This window comes from Eleutherodactylus coqui, chromosome 2, assembly GCF_035609145.1.
Source record: "Eleutherodactylus coqui strain aEleCoq1 chromosome 2, aEleCoq1.hap1, whole genome shotgun sequence".
NCBI classification, from domain to species: Eukaryota; Metazoa; Chordata; class Amphibia; order Anura; family Eleutherodactylidae; genus Eleutherodactylus; species Eleutherodactylus coqui.
The window spans coordinates 186,036,810-186,057,847 of record NC_089838.1 but is presented as its reverse complement, the minus strand read 5'-3'; the positions used below and the strand labels follow the sequence as shown (position 1 = coordinate 186,057,847).

The window sequence follows — 21,038 nt, the reverse complement described above, 5'->3', positions numbered from 1 at the left end:
CTCTGTCAAAAAACCCTTAGCAGTGATCATTGTATCCATTTGCTAAATAAATTAATCACTAACTACTTTTTTTTTTTTTTTCAGGAATGAATAAAATAAACAAGATTTGTGTGGTGCGTTGACATTAATGAGCTGTACTGTAAGGGGCTTTTACACGGAATGATTACCATGCGAATAATTGTTACATCGAGTGATTTCCATAACTGTTAGCTGTAAACACGTGCACTGACTGATCGATCAGTAATAAATCATTAGATTATCGCTGATCGCATCTTTCATGTGGACCTAAAAATCCTCTCATCTGCCGCAAAGCCTTTCGTGTAAGCAGGAGTCATAACGATTTACTGAATAGGAAGCTGTGGTAGTAGGGATGAATAGAGGAAGGTTACGTTCCAATGAATGATAGAAACCACCCAGTTATTGTTCAGTGCAGATGCATGCCAAGTAAATAATAAATGATTGCTACACCACCGCTGGCTGCATGCTCCTCCCAAATCATCTTGTAATCCCGAAGACCCCTAAGCTGCAGCACTGTACACAGATCGTAATCACTCAGGTCAATCCATGTTCCGAATGAGGCCCACAATCTAATATAATCAAAACCACACCTTGTAGATCCACATCTAATGGCCCTTTTACACAGGATGATTATTCAAATTTTCGTGCTCCTGTGGAAATTTGAATGATAGCCGTCCTGTGTAAACGCATGCAGCAACTGAACGAGAGTTGTTTAGTCCTTCAGCTTCTGCATGTGGAAAACCGAACGTGTCGTTCAGCGTAAGAGACTGTCTGCTTACTGTGAGTGGAGGCGGGTGGAGAAGAACGCTCCCCAGCCCGCACCCCCTCCATGCCGGTACCACCGTGAGCAATGCGATACTTCTGTATAACAGCACAGTAGGGAGCATCACTGGGACGAGTGTTAGGCATTCTTTGCCCCACAGCTCATCCCATGTAAAAGAACCATAACGTGTATGCCCAGTTTTAGAGACCATCAGTCGAACTAGTCGATTTTGGCAGGGCCAGCGATCTAAAGTGTATTGAATGCCTCTCAACTCTCCTTAAGGAAGATGTTGAAGTAGATCAGATCAGACAAGCTGGATTTCAACTGCCCGATCCTTTTGCTCCCAGAAAGATTGCCACAGAGACTCTTGGCAGCAGTTTTTCTCCCCTCTTTACATTTAGAAGATACACATGAGCATGCACATGTATTTTGGTGGGGGGGGGGGGGGGGGGATCAGGAGAGATGACAATTTGGCTGACAGCTATCTAATGTGTATGGCCATCATAAGACCTTATATAAAACACAATATCAGACAAAATGCAGCAGCAAAATGGCTTACGCGTTGTTTATCACTCAAACTCTTGTCATCCTTTCTAACCCTTTCTAATCCACTGTCTGATGTCTTCCTACATTCTGATTGACGCTTGTATAGCTCCAATGTCAGAAGATGTCCGACAGGGTATTCTTACCATCTATTGCTAGCCACTCCGCTCTCAGAGCCTCTCTGGCACAGACACACTGGCTTTAGCCAGCAGGTGGCACCGTTGTATAACAGCAAAAATAGAAAGCCTTTTAGGAAATCCTGAATCCAAAATTGTATTGGAAAGGGTTAATGCTACTCACTGGCAAGAGGACTTGTGTTTTTATTACCTATGTATTGTGAACCAGTGTATTTTACTCATCCCTTTTTTCAATGAGCTCTACATATTTTAATAAGGATACCTACAGACTAGAAACTATTAAAATTTTCCCATTACCTAAAAATTGCTCCACAGCCACTCTGTACTTCTTGATTGTTGCTAACCAGGACCTGTGACTGCTCCAGCCAATCATTGGGTAGAAGTGGTCACTGCTGTGGCTAGGGAGTGGCTGCAGCAACCAGGAAGAACATAGTGGCTCCAGAGCTATTTTAAATAACTAGATTGACGTGATGTTCGCTAAGCAAACATAAAATGGTTTTATTCACATTTGCGAGGTTTTCCCGCATGGCACCGCATTGTAATGCTATGCAAGGGGAAAATAAATTAAAAATAGAATTTAAAAAAAAAAAAGAAATAAAAAATCACAGCATATTCTTTTTTGCGATATTGCTTATTGTTTTCAACGGGGCCGTTAGCAGCTGCGCCAAGCCCATAGAAAACAAAAACAATGGGAGAACATCGCAATCCCCTGCCGTGCCTGTGACAGCCGTGCCAGGGGATTCCCTCAGCCTCGCAGGGACGCAAGGCCATTTCAATGTGAAAACGCCTTTCATCCAGGGGTTTCCACATGGATTGCAAGAGAGATTTCGGGCAGTGATTCACCCCCCGCCAGTGTGAAGCCTTGACTCTCCCTACCGGCGTTGTTGGCTGAAGCACAACAGCGTCACTAGACTTAACATAGGAACTTTGCCCTGGCCTGACATGTCACTCAATGTATCCAACATAAATATTATGATTTTATGGTGGTGGCGAAGTCACAAATGTAATTACTCCAAAATCATCACACAAAGGGGTCAGAGTGTGGTGCAAGAAAAAGCCTGTGAACTCTTATATTAGAGATGGGAAAAGCCTTTAAAGCAAAGGTTAATTTCAGATGATCTACAACAGATTCACGCACGGTTTATGGTTTCTGTAGGTCACTATTATTTGGACCTTCCACATGTCGGGACATATAAAAACGGTGTAGAAAGACCCGTTAAATCTACAGTAGATATAAATGTGTAATTACCAAAGCCTTCCCAGAACTGTATTTTCCTCTTTGCAATGCTAGTTTGTGTGACTTATTTCTTCTACAGGACATTGAATAAAACTCTACCAGCCTGACCCTGTAGACATATAACTCACTTAATTTACATTGAAATAGCTAATAAATAATATATGAGACTAGTTTTAATTTGTAGCTCCAACATTTTTATGTGCGCTTCAGGCAACAGCGTGAAATGACAAATTGCTCAAACATAAAAGTCTAAAAATGGCCGCTCAAAATAACATAATTCAGAGGAGCTCGGAGCATTTTAAGAAAGTGCTTTAGAATTTAAAATAGCTTTATAGCTTTATAACATCTGAATTGCTTCTATAAATGTACTTAAAGCATAAGGATATAGCACTTAGGAGATGGATAAGATGATACTAAACTTGGAATTTCAGTTCGGGCAGCTCAAAATCATACCAAAGAAATGTAGACCGTTCTAACGCCTTTCAAAATGCCACATCGCTGTGGATGTCAGTGCAGAAGCAGGGAGTCCCGAGTCTTACAGAGCGCACATCACACTTTTAGCCATTAAAAAGTTATCATATCTACAAGATTGTCACTTTTTTTTTAAACCCTATTGAAAAAAATATTGTAAAATAGGATAAAAAATAAAAAAGTTACTGTCACTATGTGCTGCTTATGTGGTGTAACTACCGAACCCCAGAGTCAGGTACAAACATTCAGCTTCCCATAAGCCACCAGAGCTCTTCCCGGAAGCCCCAGAGGCACAGAGTGTTGGAGACATGAGATCTCACCAATTATTATGGATGTGAATGAAAAGTGGTGCTTATTGTAGTGATATGGCAGATAGTGATAACTGCTGATTACACTAAACCCCTTTTAGTCACAGCTACATCATCTCTTAACTTAGCAGCACAAGTATTTCTGTTACCTTTGAAAATATTTTTTAGCGGAGTTCATATCACCTTTAGCCATTAAAAACAGATTCATGAAAAAGACTAATCTTCATTTGCATCAGCTAACACCCACTACAAGCAGTTTGATGCTTGTTTGAAATGTTGATCTATATTTCAGTTGCACATGCAGAGTTCTATTAGAAGAATACAAGCAGAATAGTGTCCATCCTACACAGAGTACAAGGTTTAAAAACAAAAAAAGTCCAATCCTTCCAGTTTTGTTCTTTTTAGACAGGGAGGCAAGAATGGAAACCAGACTGAATAGAAGGAAATTTATATTAATTTAAAAAAAAAAAAAAAAAAAAGTCCATAGAAATTAATGAGTGAGTATTTTACTGGATTTGCCTTTTCCATTTTCAGCCTTCAGGATAGAACAAAACCTTGATGTGAATGCAGCCTTACTCCTGTTTTACCATTTACTTATTTGAAAAGTGTATGTGTGTTGTATAGCAATTAGTTTTAATAATTAAAATAGAAAGCTAAAGATGCATATAAAGACCTAGAAGTTTCCAAAACTAGCACTTGTTTAGGGCAGGAAGTGATGGTCCTTGTTTCGGAGATCTGTGGGGGCCCCAACTGCTAGAATCCCAAAAATCTGACTTTTCTGATAAAGTCACACATCTTTAAGACCTGGTGTAGAAGAGGTGTAGAGGCACAATATATCCCTCTATACTTCTGTGCTGTAGTATTCTTCCACGTCGTCACTGCTTCTGTGGGAGAGTGTGCTCACTCATATCCCATCAGCAGGTCACATTTTTTTCCTCAAGGAGTTGGCTTCTTTGAAAACTAGAAGAATATCATGCTCCAACATAAGCCAATAGGAATTTAAAAGGGTTGTCCCGCGAAAGCAAGTGGGGTAAAGCACTTCTGTATGGCCATATTAATGCACTTTGTAATATACATCGTGCATTAAATATTGGCCATACAGAAGTTATATACTTACCCCCTCCGGTATTGGCGTCCCCGTCTCCATGGCGCCAACCGAAGCCTTCTTCTCCCTCGATTAGACGCGCTTGCGCAGTCTGCTCTTCTGTTCTGTTGAATGGGGCGGCTCCGGCGTGCTCGCGATGCACAGGTCTTCTGCGCATGCGCAGACCAGCTCTCCGGCGCGAGCACGCCGGAGCGGCCCCATTCAACAGAACAGAAGAGCAGACTGCGCAAGCGCGTCTAATCCAGGCAGAAGAAGGCTTCAGTCGGCGCTATGGAGACGGGGACGCCAATACCGGAGGGGGTAAGTGTATAACTTCTGTATGGCCAATATTTAATGCACGATGTATATTATAAAGTGCATTAATATGGCCATACAGAAGTGCTTTACCCCACTTGCTTTCGCGGGGCAACCCTTTTAAGGGCCGTGTATTTTGGATCTTTACATTATGGGTGCAGATCCCCTTGGAGGGGGTGTAAGGAAAACTGTAAATGTAGCAGCATCTTTTTACACTGAAGAAATCACTTGTTCTCTCTGAGCTAATTTTTATTTTGAACTTTACAGACTTAAGTCTTTTGTCCAACTATCTACTACATAGTCATCTATCTTGCCGGGCTCACACGAATGGGTCGAATTCCAGATGCGGATTTCCACATTGGAAGATCTGCAATCACAGATATGAGCGTTTTTCCGTGCAGATGTATGCTATACACAGCATATCGTTCACAAGGGGGGAAAAAAAAATCTCTCCCCACTCCAGTCGGCATTCTGGCTTTTCCATTTATTTTCCTTCGAAGTTGAGAGCGTTTCTGACATTCATACACACTGTTAATTGCGTATGGATGGCACAACACTGGCACCCATTGACTTCATTCCACGAAAATGCATGCCTTTCAATGCCCATATTTTACCGTAGACTGCAGTACCATTCCAGACCACTGTGTAACATATGGAGCAGTTTCTTTCCCGCAGCAAAACAGCTAGAAGTAGGGCAACCCCTTTAACCCCTTGAGTGGCAGGTTTCCTACCACCCTGTCGTGCCCACCAGGGCAGGTTTTTTAAAATGGTCTAATCATTGAATTTCAACTAGTTTTGCAGTTGCGTCTCAAGAGCCATAACTTTTTCATTTTTCCATTGACATGGCCATATAAGGGCTTGTTTTTTGCGGGACAAGTTGTGATTTTTTAAACAGGGGGGAGGAAAAAAAGAAATGGGGAAAAAAGAAAAAAAGGGGCCATGTCATTAAGGGGTTAAATAATGTATTAACTTCCTTCTCTGGGTCATTACGATGCATGGATACCACGTGTGATTTTATTTTTGATTTTTTACAAAGTAAAGGGAGACAAGTGTTTTTTGTTTTTTTTTATAATTTTTTTACTTTTTTTTTTTTTACATTTTTTTAAAAAAAAATTTATTTATTTTTGTCCCTTTAGGGGACTTCCATCAGGACCCCTGATCACATTCCGGGGGTCCGATGGTGACAGCCCTTTACATGCTGCAGTGACAGCCCTTTACATGCTGCAGTCACATAGACTGCAGCATGTAAAGGGTTAACACAGCAGAGATCGGAGGTTTTCTCTGATCTCTGCTGTAAGAGCTAGTACCTAGCTGTCCTCTGACAGCTAACAACCAGCTCTCCCTGCCACAGAGACCATCGGCTTGCTTCTGACAAGCCGATGGTCTCTATGGCAACCTGTAAACAAAGCAGGACATTGCCGACATGTCGGCAATATCTTCTGCTGGTTTTTCAAAGCCCTTGCTTTGTTCTCTGTGGGACTGTGCAGGCAGAGCACAATGTTATAGCTTGTGGCATTGTGCTCTGCAGCTCCCATAGTGATACATAGCCCGGAAATCTTCCGGGCTATGTTGCTATGAGCAGTGGAGCTCGTCACGGAACTTTTCCGGGCGTGCCACTCAAGGGGTTAAGGCTACGTACTGTTCAGAGGTTTATTAACGCAAGTACTGGGGTACAGTAGTGTGACATCATACTCAGACTTCACAAAAAATAGATTCCCAAACAGAATGAAAGCAGCACTCTTCATAGAAAACACACACACCCTGGTTACTAGAATACACTATATCGGTTAGATACTATGTCAGTATTGAGGCACCTATTGGTAAGACTGCTACATATTAACTAAAAGTACATTACAATTTCATAACGATCAGTGCAAAACAAGTCCTCTTCTATCACTGTTTTTGCTAAATATTAACTAAAACAGTGACAATTCCTAGAATAAATGAGGCAGAGAGGGGTGCGAGGAAAGAAAGGACAGTTCATACTACGCTGTAAATGAAGCAATGGTGCTCCCCGGACTAACATTACATTAGAAGACGACACACATTAACCTTTATTAACTAAAAATCAGCATGTAAGCAGAACCCTTAATCATCCCAACACTCTGACAATAAAGGTTATTGCAATGCACACAATACCTGTCACCCCCTCCAATCTCCCCAGGTAATACAAGCACAGAGAACTTACTGGAGAAAGCCGAATCTATCGGTGACCTTGTACACGAGATAATCCGCGTCCTCCCAAGGTTCAATCTTTGCACCTTCTCTGCCCTGTTGAAGCAAAGTCAAGTCATTGGATACTTGTTTGGAACAGTCATGTTGTAATATGCAGGTAGCATTTTGTAAGCGCAGCACAGTACCCAGTTATTCCAGGGTAAAGGGTTATATCCCTAAAGTTTTAGCCTCACTTTTTTGCCCTGTCAGACGCCTCCTTCACATACAGTATGGACACAACAGGTATTAGCACTGTATGATGGGAGGATTCATGATGTGACTGTATGAGGCCTAAGGATGGATTCAGACACTATTTCATGCAGGAGACAATATATACACACACACAAATGTGGGACAAAAGTCACCATACACAGGCAAGTAAATAATTGTATTATAACAGATACAAAATGGGATACATAGTCTAGTTTTTAGTATGACCATAACAAGACGCACAGCTTCAACTGTATTCAACCTTGTTACTTGCCAAACTATAAAGCGGAACATACGTATGGTGACTTTTGCCCCACCCCATCAAAAATTATTATATATAAATATATATATTATACATATATACATACAACTCAACGCATCTCTACCTCATATTGTTCCTGTATAAAGGTAAGCTACGTGTGTATGACACCCCAATACCTTTGGGAGTTGTATATTTAGTGCCAAAAATGGTGTCAAACCATCTTTTTCTCAAACTATGTTGCTCCCCCAAGAGCCAGATTTAGGAGAATAGAAGTAAAAGGGGTGTTCCCATCTCAGATTTACAGCCATTAAAAGGTCAGGCAGGCAAGCCTCCCGGAGGTCAAACCTTTACCTATTTTTGGCCCCCACCACATCCGGCCTGGCTGTATAAGGTGGCAGGGATTATAAAAACAACTCAGCAGGCTTTGCTTCGCTGTTACCTTAACACCCATTGAAATCAGTGGGAGTTGTGCACATACATATGATCCATGCAAACATTTTTTTTTACATTTTAAAATTTAAAAAAATAAAATTTACATGATCGCTGTTATCCATTGGATAGCAGAAATCATGTGACTGGGAACCGCATACAGCAGCTCCCGGTGACAGCTCCCTGCTACTCATACTAGCTGGGAGCAGGGAGTTTTTAAACTTCTGGGGCCTCCCAGGCCTCTGCGTGTGCACAATCACCAGTGTCAGTTCCGGGGAGATCAAGAACGGCGCTGGATATCGCGGAGGAAAGGGGTGAGTATTCTTAGCTCCCCTTACGGATTGAATTCGTAAGGGGAGCTGGAACTTTATCTTTTATTTACTTCTCATTGACTTTAAGGTGATCGCCGGTATCCGCGGCCCAGGATGACCGCTTCAGGATGTCGGCTACCTCCAGTAAGCCTCCATTGAGCTGTCAAGTCCAGAGCCTGCAGGGTTTTAATCCCCAGAGGAAGCCCAGCAGACCAAGACATAAAAACACTATGGGCTGGTCACTACAGGGTTAAGCCAGTTAGAGCACTCATACAAAGTAGATGTTTTGCATCTAAAAGCTTGGCAATTAGAATTATTAATCACAAAATGATTGAGAATTTGGCAAAAGTGACAAGAGGAAGCTCGGCCACCTTAGTTGTCACCTTTGAATTAGCTGCTCGGTAAATTATTTTGCTACTGCTTGAACATGCTGAGTAAATGACAGATGCTGGGGATTCCTGAGAGGTCAATTCAAAATTGAATGCCAATACAGCTGCACTTGTACAGGTTTGCATAAGTGGCAACAAGTACAGTCCGCTACTTAATAGATCCAATCACGTATACATAATGGATTCAAGTATTTTTGGATAATTCCGAAATATTCTCTTCACTATGTGCAGTTGATAAAGTAGTATATGAGTAGCCTTGCAAAATGGCGGATTTGCATTGTGGAATCCGGAGTAGGTGTGCGCCTCTGGGTTCCGCAGCAAATGACACCCATAGCATGCTATGGCAAAACGCGGTATTCCGCTTCGCGGAGAAGAAATTGTGGCATCCTGCAATTCTGTGTGGCTTCCATTGAAGTCAATGGAAGCCGGCCGTCCCGTGCCCTTTCCAGAATCATCATTGCGGAAAGGTCACGGGATGCACGTCATCGCCTAGCAAGGGCGTCACACAATCTGTACTGTGCCAATGCATCCGCAACACAGATTAGAAGACAGAGGACAGGTACGCTAGAGTCGCCGGCCGGACACAGGGTCGATTCCGACCTGACCGTGTGCAGGCGGCCTAACAAGTTTAAAATAATCACAGGAAAGGAAATGTTTCAAAAGTAACAAAGAAAAAAAAAAAAAACATGACCACACAGCGGTCATTATAAATTGGGAAAGTCAGCGAAGTGTTTTGCATGTAGTGTTAAAAACACAAGTTCCCTGCTCACAGAATGTAGCGAGATCTTCCTGGCTCATGCAGAGTTCTCGCTACTTTCTGCGTAGTGATCATCACAGTTTCTGATAAGAGGTGAGAACATGGCATGAAAAGTGCAGGAAAAAAACCACATTATGTATTATTGACACTGTACTGTTAGCCCCCGTGGAGTCAGGAACCAATTTTCACTAGAAACTAGGTAATCAGACCCATCCGTATGTTTTTGTCATCGTAAGATGAAAGTGAAGCACACAGAGAAAACCCATGTTAACATGGGGAGAGCATGAAAACTATATTACCCAAGTGGTAAAATGCAGCAGCCCGAACCAAGGAACCAGCACGACTCTGACACTTCAGTAAAGGTGGCGATACAGAGGATAGGGTGTCCAACCGGACGATTTCACGTGAATAGATTGATCACAAACATAGCAGTCAGCCAAACGAGTTCTCAGCCAACAGCTACGGGAGGTGTATGGGCACTGTAAGGCCTCATGTCCACGGGGAAAATCGGGCCAGCTACGAATTCTACATGTAGAATCTGCAGCGGGTCCCTCCTGCCCCGCGGACATGAGCGCTGAAAATCAGAATAAATGAGAATAAACTCACCTTTCATCCGCTCCGTTTCTTCTCTGCGTCGCGGCCGGATCTTTTTTCTTCGGCCGGCGGATGAATTCGTCACGCCGGCGGCACGTCGCCGGCACGTCGTCGACGTGCCGCGCGCATGCGCCGGGCACATCCGCCGAGCCAAAGCAAGGGAGATGCGGCCGTAAGGAAGAGAAGACCTTCCCGGCCCGCTGCGGGTGAGTAAATGCTTTTAAATTCCTATTTTAGTTCTCCCGCGGATCCGGACGGCTTCCATAGGCTTCAATAGAAGCCCGCGGGAGCCGTCCCCGCGGGAGACCCGCATGAAAATGGAGCATGGTCCAGATTTTTTCATGCTCCATTTTTTTTTAAATCACTTTTATTGACGATCCGCGGGTATTTATCTACCCCGCGGGTGGTCAATGCATCCCTATGGGGTGCGGATCCGCGCGCGGGAGAAGAGTTAAAATCCGCTGCGGATTTTAATTCTTATTTTGCCCGTGGACATGAGCCCTAAGTGTATGGGGTGCATGTACTGTGTAACCTTAACCTCTGCAGGCTACACAATGTTGAGTAGATTCTTTATACCATGTCTAGTCTTCTATAGAACAATGTATATTACCTTTGGGAGAGCCTAAAATAAGAGGGAAGTGCCAAAATATTCATGTACTATTGTTGACCTATTTAGATATGGATCATTATAAAAATACCTGGAATAGAATAGGTTCAACTGCAGCACTTATGAATGGATACAATGGTGAAGACAGACTCACCTTGTCATATTTGGCAACTATGTCAGCTCGTTCTTGTGCAGATTTATCAGCGGCATCCTGTTCTGAATCTGGATCTGTACAAAGGAAAAAAAAACAAAAACACAAATTAGCACATGCAACATTCAATATATTTCATATTTAGCGGCTTTCGAAAGAAGTATACCAGCAACTCCTCCCTAAAGGGGTTTTCCAGGACTGAACTATTGATGACCTGTCCTCTGTCAGGTCCTGTCCTCTGGATCAAGTCATAAATAGTTGACTGCCCGGGACTTGCAGTGAACTGATTGCCAAGTCGTACGGAGCCAAACATACAACTCGCAAAGTAGCGGACCCTGGCGGTATCGCAGACACAGTTCCCATTCATGTGAATACAATATATGGTAGCCGTAGTGGCTTCAATAGGGCCCGAACTGCTACGGAAACCACTCGGCACATTCTTTGAGGGCACTTCTTGGGTTTGAAGCAGGTTCAGCTACCAAGCCCACTCCATTTCTGCCTTGTATATTTATGACATCCATGCAAGCTTAAGGTGTTCAAGGGATATTCTAGAACTTTACACTGAAGGCTCATCCTTAGGCCACCACCTGACCGCAGGCAACCCCACGATTGATCAGCTGACTGAAAGGCCTCAATACTTCAGCAACCCCTTTACAGTTTACCAAGCACTGCACCGTACATTCAGTAGTGGCCGTGCCTGATACTGCAGCTCCGACTGTCACTTAACTCCTAAGGAGAGGTCATCCATAACCAAAATAAAGGAGTCTTCCAGAACTTTGATATCACATTTATTTTTTTCCCCTTTATATGGCATCAAAAGTGAAAAAGAATTTCCTAATGTCCCCCCTCATAAACCAGTGTCTGTATATATGGCTAGGGGCTGCAGTGGTCTTAGCAGGAGACTATTGCCTTTGGCTGCACCACTGTTACAGCTCTGAAAGCATGCATGATTCTGAAGCCATTAAAAAGATGCAAAGAGCGCCTCAGGTAGGCCACAGCTAAACATGCATGGAGTACTGCTCCGGAGCAACACTGCTAGAAGCAGCACTGTGGATTTCCTATGCCAATTCCCAGGCAGCTCACAACCCCAAAGCTGTTTGGGGGGCAAATATTTTTTCTCCTAAATGCATGCATTTTGAACTGACAAAATAGGGTTTGATTACAAAATGTAACAGTCTGCCTTCTGCAACCTGTACATATCAGTGTACATAGACACCGTAGCTCAAGTCTCCATAGGAGATCCGTCAGTGAGGATGGACTGATGGCTTGGGGTCCGTTTAGACCAGCAGATTTCTCGTTTGAATGACTGAACGACGTAGAGTTCACAGGACAGCCCGTTTATATAGGCAGATACATCATTGGCTCGTTAAACCGGGAAATCGTTTAGTTATTCACATTTAGGGTGCATGCAGCCGGCCGGGTCGGATCCCGCTGAGATAATTTTCGCAGCGGGATGCGACCCATGCCTCTGCAATGACCAGCGGCTCACCTACTCTGGCATCTTCTCCCTGCTCTGCAATGTGCCAGCTGGCACACAGCCGCGCGTGCGCAGAGCTGAGGTGGCATGTTAGCGGTGACTTTTGTGTAGGCGTCTGCGAGTCTCGCACAGAAATAGGACATGCCGCGATTTGTTTACTGCGCGAGTTTTCATGCGGTCAAATTGCAGCTGTCTGGTTTATGCAATCCTATGCAATGTAATCCTATGGCAGCGGGCACGGGCGGAAATTCTGCACGAAATCTCGCAGTGGAGTTTCTGCCCGTGTGCAGGAGGCCTTACTGTGTAAGCGAATGATAACGACTGAACGATTGGCATTTAAACCAAACAATTAGTTGATGAGCTAACAATGTGCATAAAATGAATAAATCATTCACATTCTGTTCATCGTAGGTTGCGTCTATACTGAATGATTATAGATTATTCATTTCCACTCGTTTGAACGATTTTTTGAAAGATAATCATTCTGTGTAAAAGCTTTTAGTTTTCTGCTTTGATCTCTGCTCTCCAGCACCATTTATCAGCTTATTTATGACTAAAAAGACATTTTGTGGTTAACTTTCACAGTAAATGGGCAGATCATCGTTTGGGCTGCAAAGAATAAGCGTGAATGAATTATTGTTAGATGTTCAATCACTGGAAGCATTTATACTGAAGACTATTGTTCAGTTGCTTGCTGGATCGCGATAATCATCCAATGTAAAAGTGCCCTTGGACTGCAGTGTGTATATACAGTGACATGTAGAAGCTGCAGAAGACAAACACTGAAACATTTTCAAACTAAACCCTGCCGCAAAAATGACTGTCAGCCCAAAACATCTGCACCTAAATGGAAAAGAAAAAATTAAAACTCTGCCCCCCCCCCCCCCCCCAAAAAAAATAAATAAAATAAAAGTGCCCATAGCCTTTAACACTTTAAACGACCACCATGGCAAACTGTAAACCATGAGAGTTGACCTGCAGGAAAGACACTGAATGCCACTCAGCTCACATCTGCAGACCAGATTTCAGCATTTAAATTCATCTAGTGTTGAGAATTACAAAGTCAAGCAGTTTTAGAGAGAAACAGAGTATTCCCAAATTCAGGCACGCTAACCCCCACCTCCAGAATAGGAGAAGCCACTGAAACAAAAAGGCCCTCTGTGCCCTGTAAATCCCTTCCATTACAGCCGTGTCTATCGAGTGGGTTATTAATGCACTCCTCCACCAGGGACATTTAATTAACTTGACTGTCCACTTTTCTTGGCATTTACATCAGATTCTTAGGAAAGGTTGCCTATGCACAATTTATATTCATGTTGTGCCGCAGCAAGATTAATGTTGTAGGTGCTGTAAACAAAACGCCTGAACATCAAGACTAAAGAAAGCCAGACAGATTGCTAATAATTAACTAGGCACATAAGACCATTTATACTAAACTGCCAGGAGCGTACCCAAGAAGCTAAACTTCTAGATATATTTAGATCCATTTCAGCTATTGCAAGTAGAAGATGAACAAGTAAAGGGCCGCTATTCTCCCTGCGCTGCCACAGCTAAAACTTATCTCAAAAGTGCCAGTTTTGATTTCCATTCCTTCTTGTCAGTAACAGTGGTGGGACATGAGGCCAATAAAACCAGACCACCACTGACCTCCATTCCTGCTCCTAATTTATTGGAGAAATTCATTACCTTTTGGCTCTCCGTGGAAATGTGCCTTTCTATGGAAGCGCAAGACTGGTGACATCAGATTTCCTAATGCCTGGCTCTAAACAACTGTCTTAGCTCATTCTGTCTTTGATTTTGAGCACCGGGAGCCAGCAAATCTAATGATAGCCTGTAGAAGAAATACGTGGCCCTGGGTCCTTGGGTGTAAAATGTGTCTTATTCTGGAGGCAATCGGTTCTTGACTGGAGGAGTAAAATAAAAAAAATTTTTAAAAAAATGACCGAACTCGAATGCCATACATTTAACATACTGCCTGAAAAAAACACTGGAACTATTCTATACCATGGGAAACTATGGAGCACTTCTGTGCCATAGAAATGATTGGCCATGTACTAATACACCCATTACCAGAATTGTTCTCTTTGAGAGGATCAGGGAAGAAAGGTGGAGTAATCCAAGCCCTCAATTACCTTGGGAATTCCTTCACTAAATACATTTAAGATTATACAATTTTCTATTAACACCTGTATATGTACTAAAATAATAAATTGTATACATATTTTATATTTAGAGACTTCAACTTTCTAACCAATACTCTAAAAATAAGAGTTTGCATCTAGTTGGGGACGGATTCCAGATATGATGGCTGAGGCACGCAGGTGGCGTGTGCAGTACAGTTTTATTTTCCGTTTTTTTGTAGGTCTTTCCCGCGTGGTCACTTAGTGATGACGTGAGTACCTGCAGCCTATACTCAATGCAAATTTATAGGCTGCGGGTTGGACGCCTTCATTGCCATCAGTGGAGGCCAGCCATGCAGAATCCGCAGTAAAATAAAGCATTCTCCGATTTGTCTTCTGCTCACGGAATACACAATTGTTATCAGCGAGTGTGAAAGAAAATTCAAAGACACATGCTTTTCAATGCCTGCGATTTACCACGGATTGTCTGCGCAGATGCCGATCACGGAATCCGAAATTCAAATCTGGTTTTGCGAGAGGAGCCTTACATCTATTAGGTAATCACAGCACATTATAGACATGCACACGAAGCAGAAAATCTGCTTTAAATTTCACGCCTATGTCTATCGTTACAAACGTTTCAGACCAATGCAGGGATCTACAAAAAAAAATTTTGCCATTGGTTCCTAAACTAAAAAAATGAAGAAAAAAACCCCTAAGAGTTAAATGAAACAGTCACCAAATTTAAGCTGTAATGACGGATATTTCCTGTACAAGGCTGCTTTCAGACGAGTGTATTTTAGCCCCGTATTTGGTCCGTGTTTTGCATAATGTGGAGCTAATGTAAATCTATGCATCTATTCACTTGGCCATATTTTTAACCCCTTAATGACATGGCCTATTTTGGTGTTGAGGACCAAGCGATTTTTTCGTATTTTTCCATCTCCATTTTTCAAAAGCCATAACTTTTTTATTTTTCCGTGGACGCGGCCGTATAAGGGCTTGTTTTTTGCGTGGCGAGCTGTAGTTTTTATCGGTGCCACTTTTGGGTATATAGACAATATCGTAAAATTTTTTAATTTTTTTTTTTATGATAACAGGGAGAGAAAACGCATCAATTCTGCCATAGATTTCTTTTCCTTTTTTTTACAGCGTTAATCATGCAGCATAAATGCCACAAAATTTTTTCTGCGGGTCGGTACGGTTACAACGATACCAAAATTGTTATTTTTTTAGGTTTTTACAACTTTTTTGCAATAAAACCCCCTTTTTTTGGAAATCTTTTTTTTTTCTCTATAGCTGCATTCAAAGTCCTGTAACTTTTTTTTTTTCTATGTACGGAGCTCTATGAGGGCTTATTTTTTGCGAGACGAGCTGTAGTTTTTATTGGTACCATTTTGGTGAATGTACGGCTTTTTTGATCACTTTTATTGCACTTTTTGGGAGGCAAAATGCTAAAAATTAGCATTTTACCTCTGTTTTTTAACTTTTTTTTAACGCTTTTTGTCGTACAAAATGAAAAGTGTGTTCAACTTTTTGTACATGTCGTTACGGACGCGTCAATACCAAATATGTGGGGTTTTCATTTTTTCACCCTTTTTTTATGCTATTAGAAAAAGCATAAAAAAAGGGGTTTTTTTACATTTTTTTTTTTACATTTTTCTTTTCTTTACACTATTTGAGTCCCTCTGAGGGACTTGCAGCAGTCTGCCTATGATCGCTGTGATAAGGCATGGCAGAGCTACTGCTCTCCCATGCCTTATCGCCTATACAGCGATTATAGGCACAGGCAATACAGGACGCAAGTGTCTGGCGTCCTGTTGCCATGGTGACAGGCCGGGCTCTGGCGATGACATCGCGAAAGCCGGCCGGAGACACAGAGGGATCGCGATCCCTCTGTAAACTCTTTCCCTGCCGCGATCTACTTAGATCGCGGCAGGGAAGGGCTTAACAGCGGGGGGCGCATCTCTGATGCCCCCCCCCCCCCCCGCTGTTGCAGCGGGACGCCGGCTGTGAGTGACAGCCGGCTCCCGCTGCGGGATAGCGCTGGATCTTATGTGATCCCGCGCTATCCCCAGGACGTACCGGTACGTCCTGTTGCGGGAAGTACCAGGCTCCCAGGACGTACCGGTACGTCCTGTTGCGGGAAGTACCAGGCTCCCAGGACGTACCGGTACGTCCTGTTGCGGGAAGTACCAGGCTCCCAGGACGTACCGGTACGTCCTGGAGCGGGAAGGGGTTAATGGCCATTTAAAATTTAAAAAAAATAAAGTTGCAGCATAACCTATTTTATTTCCATTTCTGCCTCTGTATTGGTATTCATTTCTACGGGGCAAAAACCAGTCAGTATCTGTCCAGTAGAACATAAAGCCAATAGAGCCAGCGGGGAACTAAATCCGGAAACGGTGTGAATATAGACCTAGCCATTCTGTTCAGAGGCAGAGCAAATTCAATTTCTTTATTATTTTTTTTATTACCAAGGTGAGGCTCAAATGGTAGAGCTGGTGACAAGCGGTGACCAGGCTAAAGCCAACATATATCAAATCATTCCACAGACTTAGTGCTGACAAATGACTACATTACTACTATGATATAAGTAAAGGAATGCTGATACAATGGTCTAGACCAGTGTTCCCAAACTCCAGTCCTCAGGGACCCCAACAGGTCATGTTTTCAGTGTTACACAGGTGATGTAATTATTGTCGGTGCCTCAGACATTACCACAGGTGTTCTTACTATAGGAGATCCTGAAAACATGACCTGTTGGGGTCCATGAGGACTGCAGTTGGGGACCCCTGGTCTAGAGCCTCCACTACAAGGTTCGCTCAGTCCGGGTTTGTGCTGCTTTAAGAGCTTCAGATTAATGCTGCAATTAGACGTAATGATCAGCGTTCAAAAAAATCATTACCACCAAATAAAATGGATGATTCTCGTTCGGTTTAAGCCAACGGCCGAATGACAAATAGAGAATCGCCAACTTTTTTGTTGGTCATTCCGTTTCAGCAGACATAAAAAGTGTTGGCTCGTTCACTTATCGTTGCATTTAAACACTCCCACCTCAGTGTTGTACATGGGAACGAGAGGGGAGCGATTGCCCCCGAAGGATCTACCCGTCTAACCAGGCTGCAGGAGTGCAGGGCCATAAGCTATAGTAACACTTCGAACAACAAGTGTAACAGATCTCTTCACAGAAACCAAATACCTTTCCGATTACACAAAGATGCCTTTGTGATAGATGGTTGGGAAGCGGCTCCAGCGGCCTACATATTAACCCTTCAGCACCCAGTCTAGTAATCTAAGCACAATATAAAAGGATTACACAGACCTTTCAGACGGCCATATTTGTAAAGATCTGTAATACGGATGCGATGCATTGCATTGGCTATGGAATTGCTTCTGGCTTTACATCCGTATTTGCCCTAATTGGCAATATTTTCTACAGTGCAAACAGATCTGAACGGCATTTTCTCACATTTATCTGACACATTAGAAGATAAAATGATCAGCATTTTTAAAAAGATGTAAATTGGTTCCTCAGCTAATTAATGTGACCCATTGTGCCTTCTCTGCACAGCAGTTCTCCGGACCAGGTGGCGTTGTACATAGATACGGCACCTCTGCGTCCTCCATGGAGTGGTGTGACAGCACTTGCAGATGCCAGATGGCTGTGCGCAAAGTTTGCTTTGGCAGGTGACACGCGTCTAATAGCATTGCACCCGCTTTCTTCTAGTGATGTCTCAGTGGTCAACCCTCCCCAAGCAGTAACATTATAGCATATCCTAGCAATATGACAATGTAACAGTCCTCTTTTATATTCTTCTGTTTTGCTAAAGGAGTTGTCTGGGACTTTGGGTCTATTCCTGACCCATCCACAGGATAGGACCTCACAGATGGGCACCATAAACCACAGTAAAAGAGGGGTGCGAAATTGGATGTAACACCTAGTGAATTCACATCAACCAAAATACAGCCATCCAATAAACCAACACACACCGCTCCATAATAGAAGTGCGAACAGAATCTTTATTGTTACAATGATGCATCCATAACACACAAGTGAGAGAAGAATAAATCTGTCCGATATACAATAAAGTATCCGCATACTACAGACATTTCTTAAATAAAGAACAATGATAGGATCCAAGGCAAGTACACAAAATAAATATACAAAAAAAACCTTAAAGTGCAAAGGAAAAAAGGGACCTAGATCCATAAAATTGTATACCATTATATGATATGAAGCTCAAAGTTGAAACCTAGATCCCATAATTAGTTCCAATAAAGACAGAAGCAAAAAGACCAAAAAGGTCCCTGCAGACCAAGATAGTCACAAAACGTACTGCCCCTAGTATGAGCCCCAAAGGCAGAATAGATCATCCACAGATTATCGCCGCTGGAAATCCCCGAAGATCAGCCGTTTCCCAGTACGGCTGTCGTTAGACAGTGCAGGAAGCCGACGGTGTTGTCCGTAGTGCAGCAGCCCGGGTTAGTATTGTAGGCACATCCCCAACTGAACTCAATAAAAGCTCTGCCTGCATTATTAAATGGGCTACAGCAATGTTGTCAGCACCATCTGCTTCCATCACTGACCACACTGACAGCGGCACCAGGAGTCAGCTGATCGCAGAGATCCCAAGCGGTGGCCCCTGATGATCAAAAATAAAAACTGCCTCAAGTCCTGGACAATCCATTTAATAATGGCCTCTATAGTACTAATCTGCTCTGGCACATGTTGACGCTACATAAGAGAAAACCATGGGGGATAACGCTCCCAGGTCCTTCTGGGCAGTTCTTGTGGTCTTCCTCTTGGAAGCTCAGCCCGCTTCCATTCTGTCAGCAACGCTCTGCATCTGACACATCATCGCATGTAAAACGGCCCTTAGATAATATTCTAATTGCAGGCAGATATGTAAAAAAAAAAAAAATCAAAAAAAAAAATCAAACGGCTGTCTGAATGGCCCCATTGAAAACAATAGGAGCGTTGTACCGCGATTAGTGCGGTACTGAAAACGCTGCGCTAATTACAGTAAAAACACTTTGCGTGAGGGAGGCCTTAGTCTTGCTATTCTGTGCTGACGCATCATGAGAGGGCTAGCATACAGGAGATAAAGCCGGGAGAAATTTCAGCATCAAGACAGCACCTGATAAGTATCAGACAGGAGGCTGCACTATACATCAGAGACCTCCAGACTGGCAATCAGGATAGGGAGGGTAGGGATGGGAGAAGAGAAAAAAAAAAGGTTTTCATTGGGGTGGCCCTTCAAAGGGGTAATCATATCTTGGCTTTTAATGGCTAACATCGGAACAGAGCGGCTGCGTTTTCCTACAACCTGTCTGAAAGAGCCAAGCACTTGGCGCAGTGCGGTTTCTGTAGCTCATTAAAGTGAATGGGAACTACAGAAGAAGCCTAGTACAGTGCACTACACTGTTCCTGTCGCTACCATTCGCTTCAGTGAGAGCTACAGAAACAGCGCTGTGCTAAGCACTTGGCTCTTTCCTTAGGATCCGTCAAGGTGGCCAGTAGCCGCGGCAGCAGCTTCCCATCTTGGCAATGAAAGTGACATGGGAACACCCTTTTTGAGAATTTTTGGAGTACACATCTGTTTGGTATGAACAACCTTCCATCAATAGAAGCCCAGGTCACAAGGCAGCTCAATCTGGCAAGTGTCAGAGTATGCTTCTACCTTGTAGCGTTGGCAGGAAAGACCACCATCACAGGGCAATCGTGACCAGCTAAAATCAGGAGTTTTTGGCCAGACCAAGCTTTATGTGACACGCTCATACGCAAACATTACCTCTTTACCAAATCTCTGGAAATACATCTACAGCAATCTAGGACTGAACTACACAGGACAACCAGGCAGTGCCCATATTACCCTGGCCGTGTGAAGAGACAAATGCATCTACTAGCAATTCTTCCAGTTCTACACATTTTTGTAGACAATAGTCAAAAACAGGAAATCCCTGCCATTGTGCATTTAAGGCCTTCAATTGTCTGCTGTGAAGTGTGAAGCAGCAGACTAATGCCCTGCCACGAGCGGCCAGCGCAGGACGGATCACACAGGCTTTCCTGTTAATAACCAAGAACAAAGGACGACACCAACACCCAGCAAACCTGATGCGAGCCCACTAACTCAACTTTGTCTTCTCTCCCTCAAGCTTGGGTAACACCACATTTAGGCATCTCACACTGGCATTAAATCACTGCGTTTAACAAGCGTTTGCAACGCCCGCTAAATATGCTGCACTACGCCTCCGTTCAGGTTAATGTGGCTTCTCAGACAAGCGTTTTAGTGCAGCATTTCTAACGCGCTCATCTGAAAGCTGTAGTTTCTATTGTTCTGCGTTTCAGTGCTTAAGACCCTGCATCGCCCATTGAAATGAATGGTGGGTTAAAAATCACAGTGAAACGCCGTGTACAGTGTTTTCGATGCAGCATTCTATGCCCCCAGGAGGGGGAGATGAAAGTGCTGACAAACTTGCTTTGCCTGCATTGTTATGGCACTAAAAACGCAGGCAAACGCTCATAAAAACGCTTGGAAAGCAGCTCTGCCCACAGGGAAAACACAGCATTTTTACAGATCCACGGCAAATACCGTCCATAGCAGGCTATGGGAAATCCATTCTTCCACCAAACAAGC

At 43.3% G+C, this 21,038-nt stretch overlaps 1 protein-coding gene across 1 annotated transcript in view; it reads right to left on the bottom strand.

Annotated features, from left to right (window-relative positions):
- The window catches only part of USP6NL (USP6 N-terminal like), a 134,660-nt gene that overhangs the window by 49,476 nt on the left and 64,146 nt on the right, over window positions 1-21,038 (bottom strand). Inside the window, exons 2-3 of the mRNA XM_066592060.1 lie at window positions 10,804-10,877; window positions 7,065-7,147 (exon numbers count right to left, since the gene is read on the bottom strand). Coding sequence (XP_066448157.1) covers window positions 7,065-7,147; window positions 10,804-10,877 — 157 coding nt within the window. The remainder of the gene's footprint in view (window positions 1-7,064; window positions 7,148-10,803; window positions 10,878-21,038) is intronic.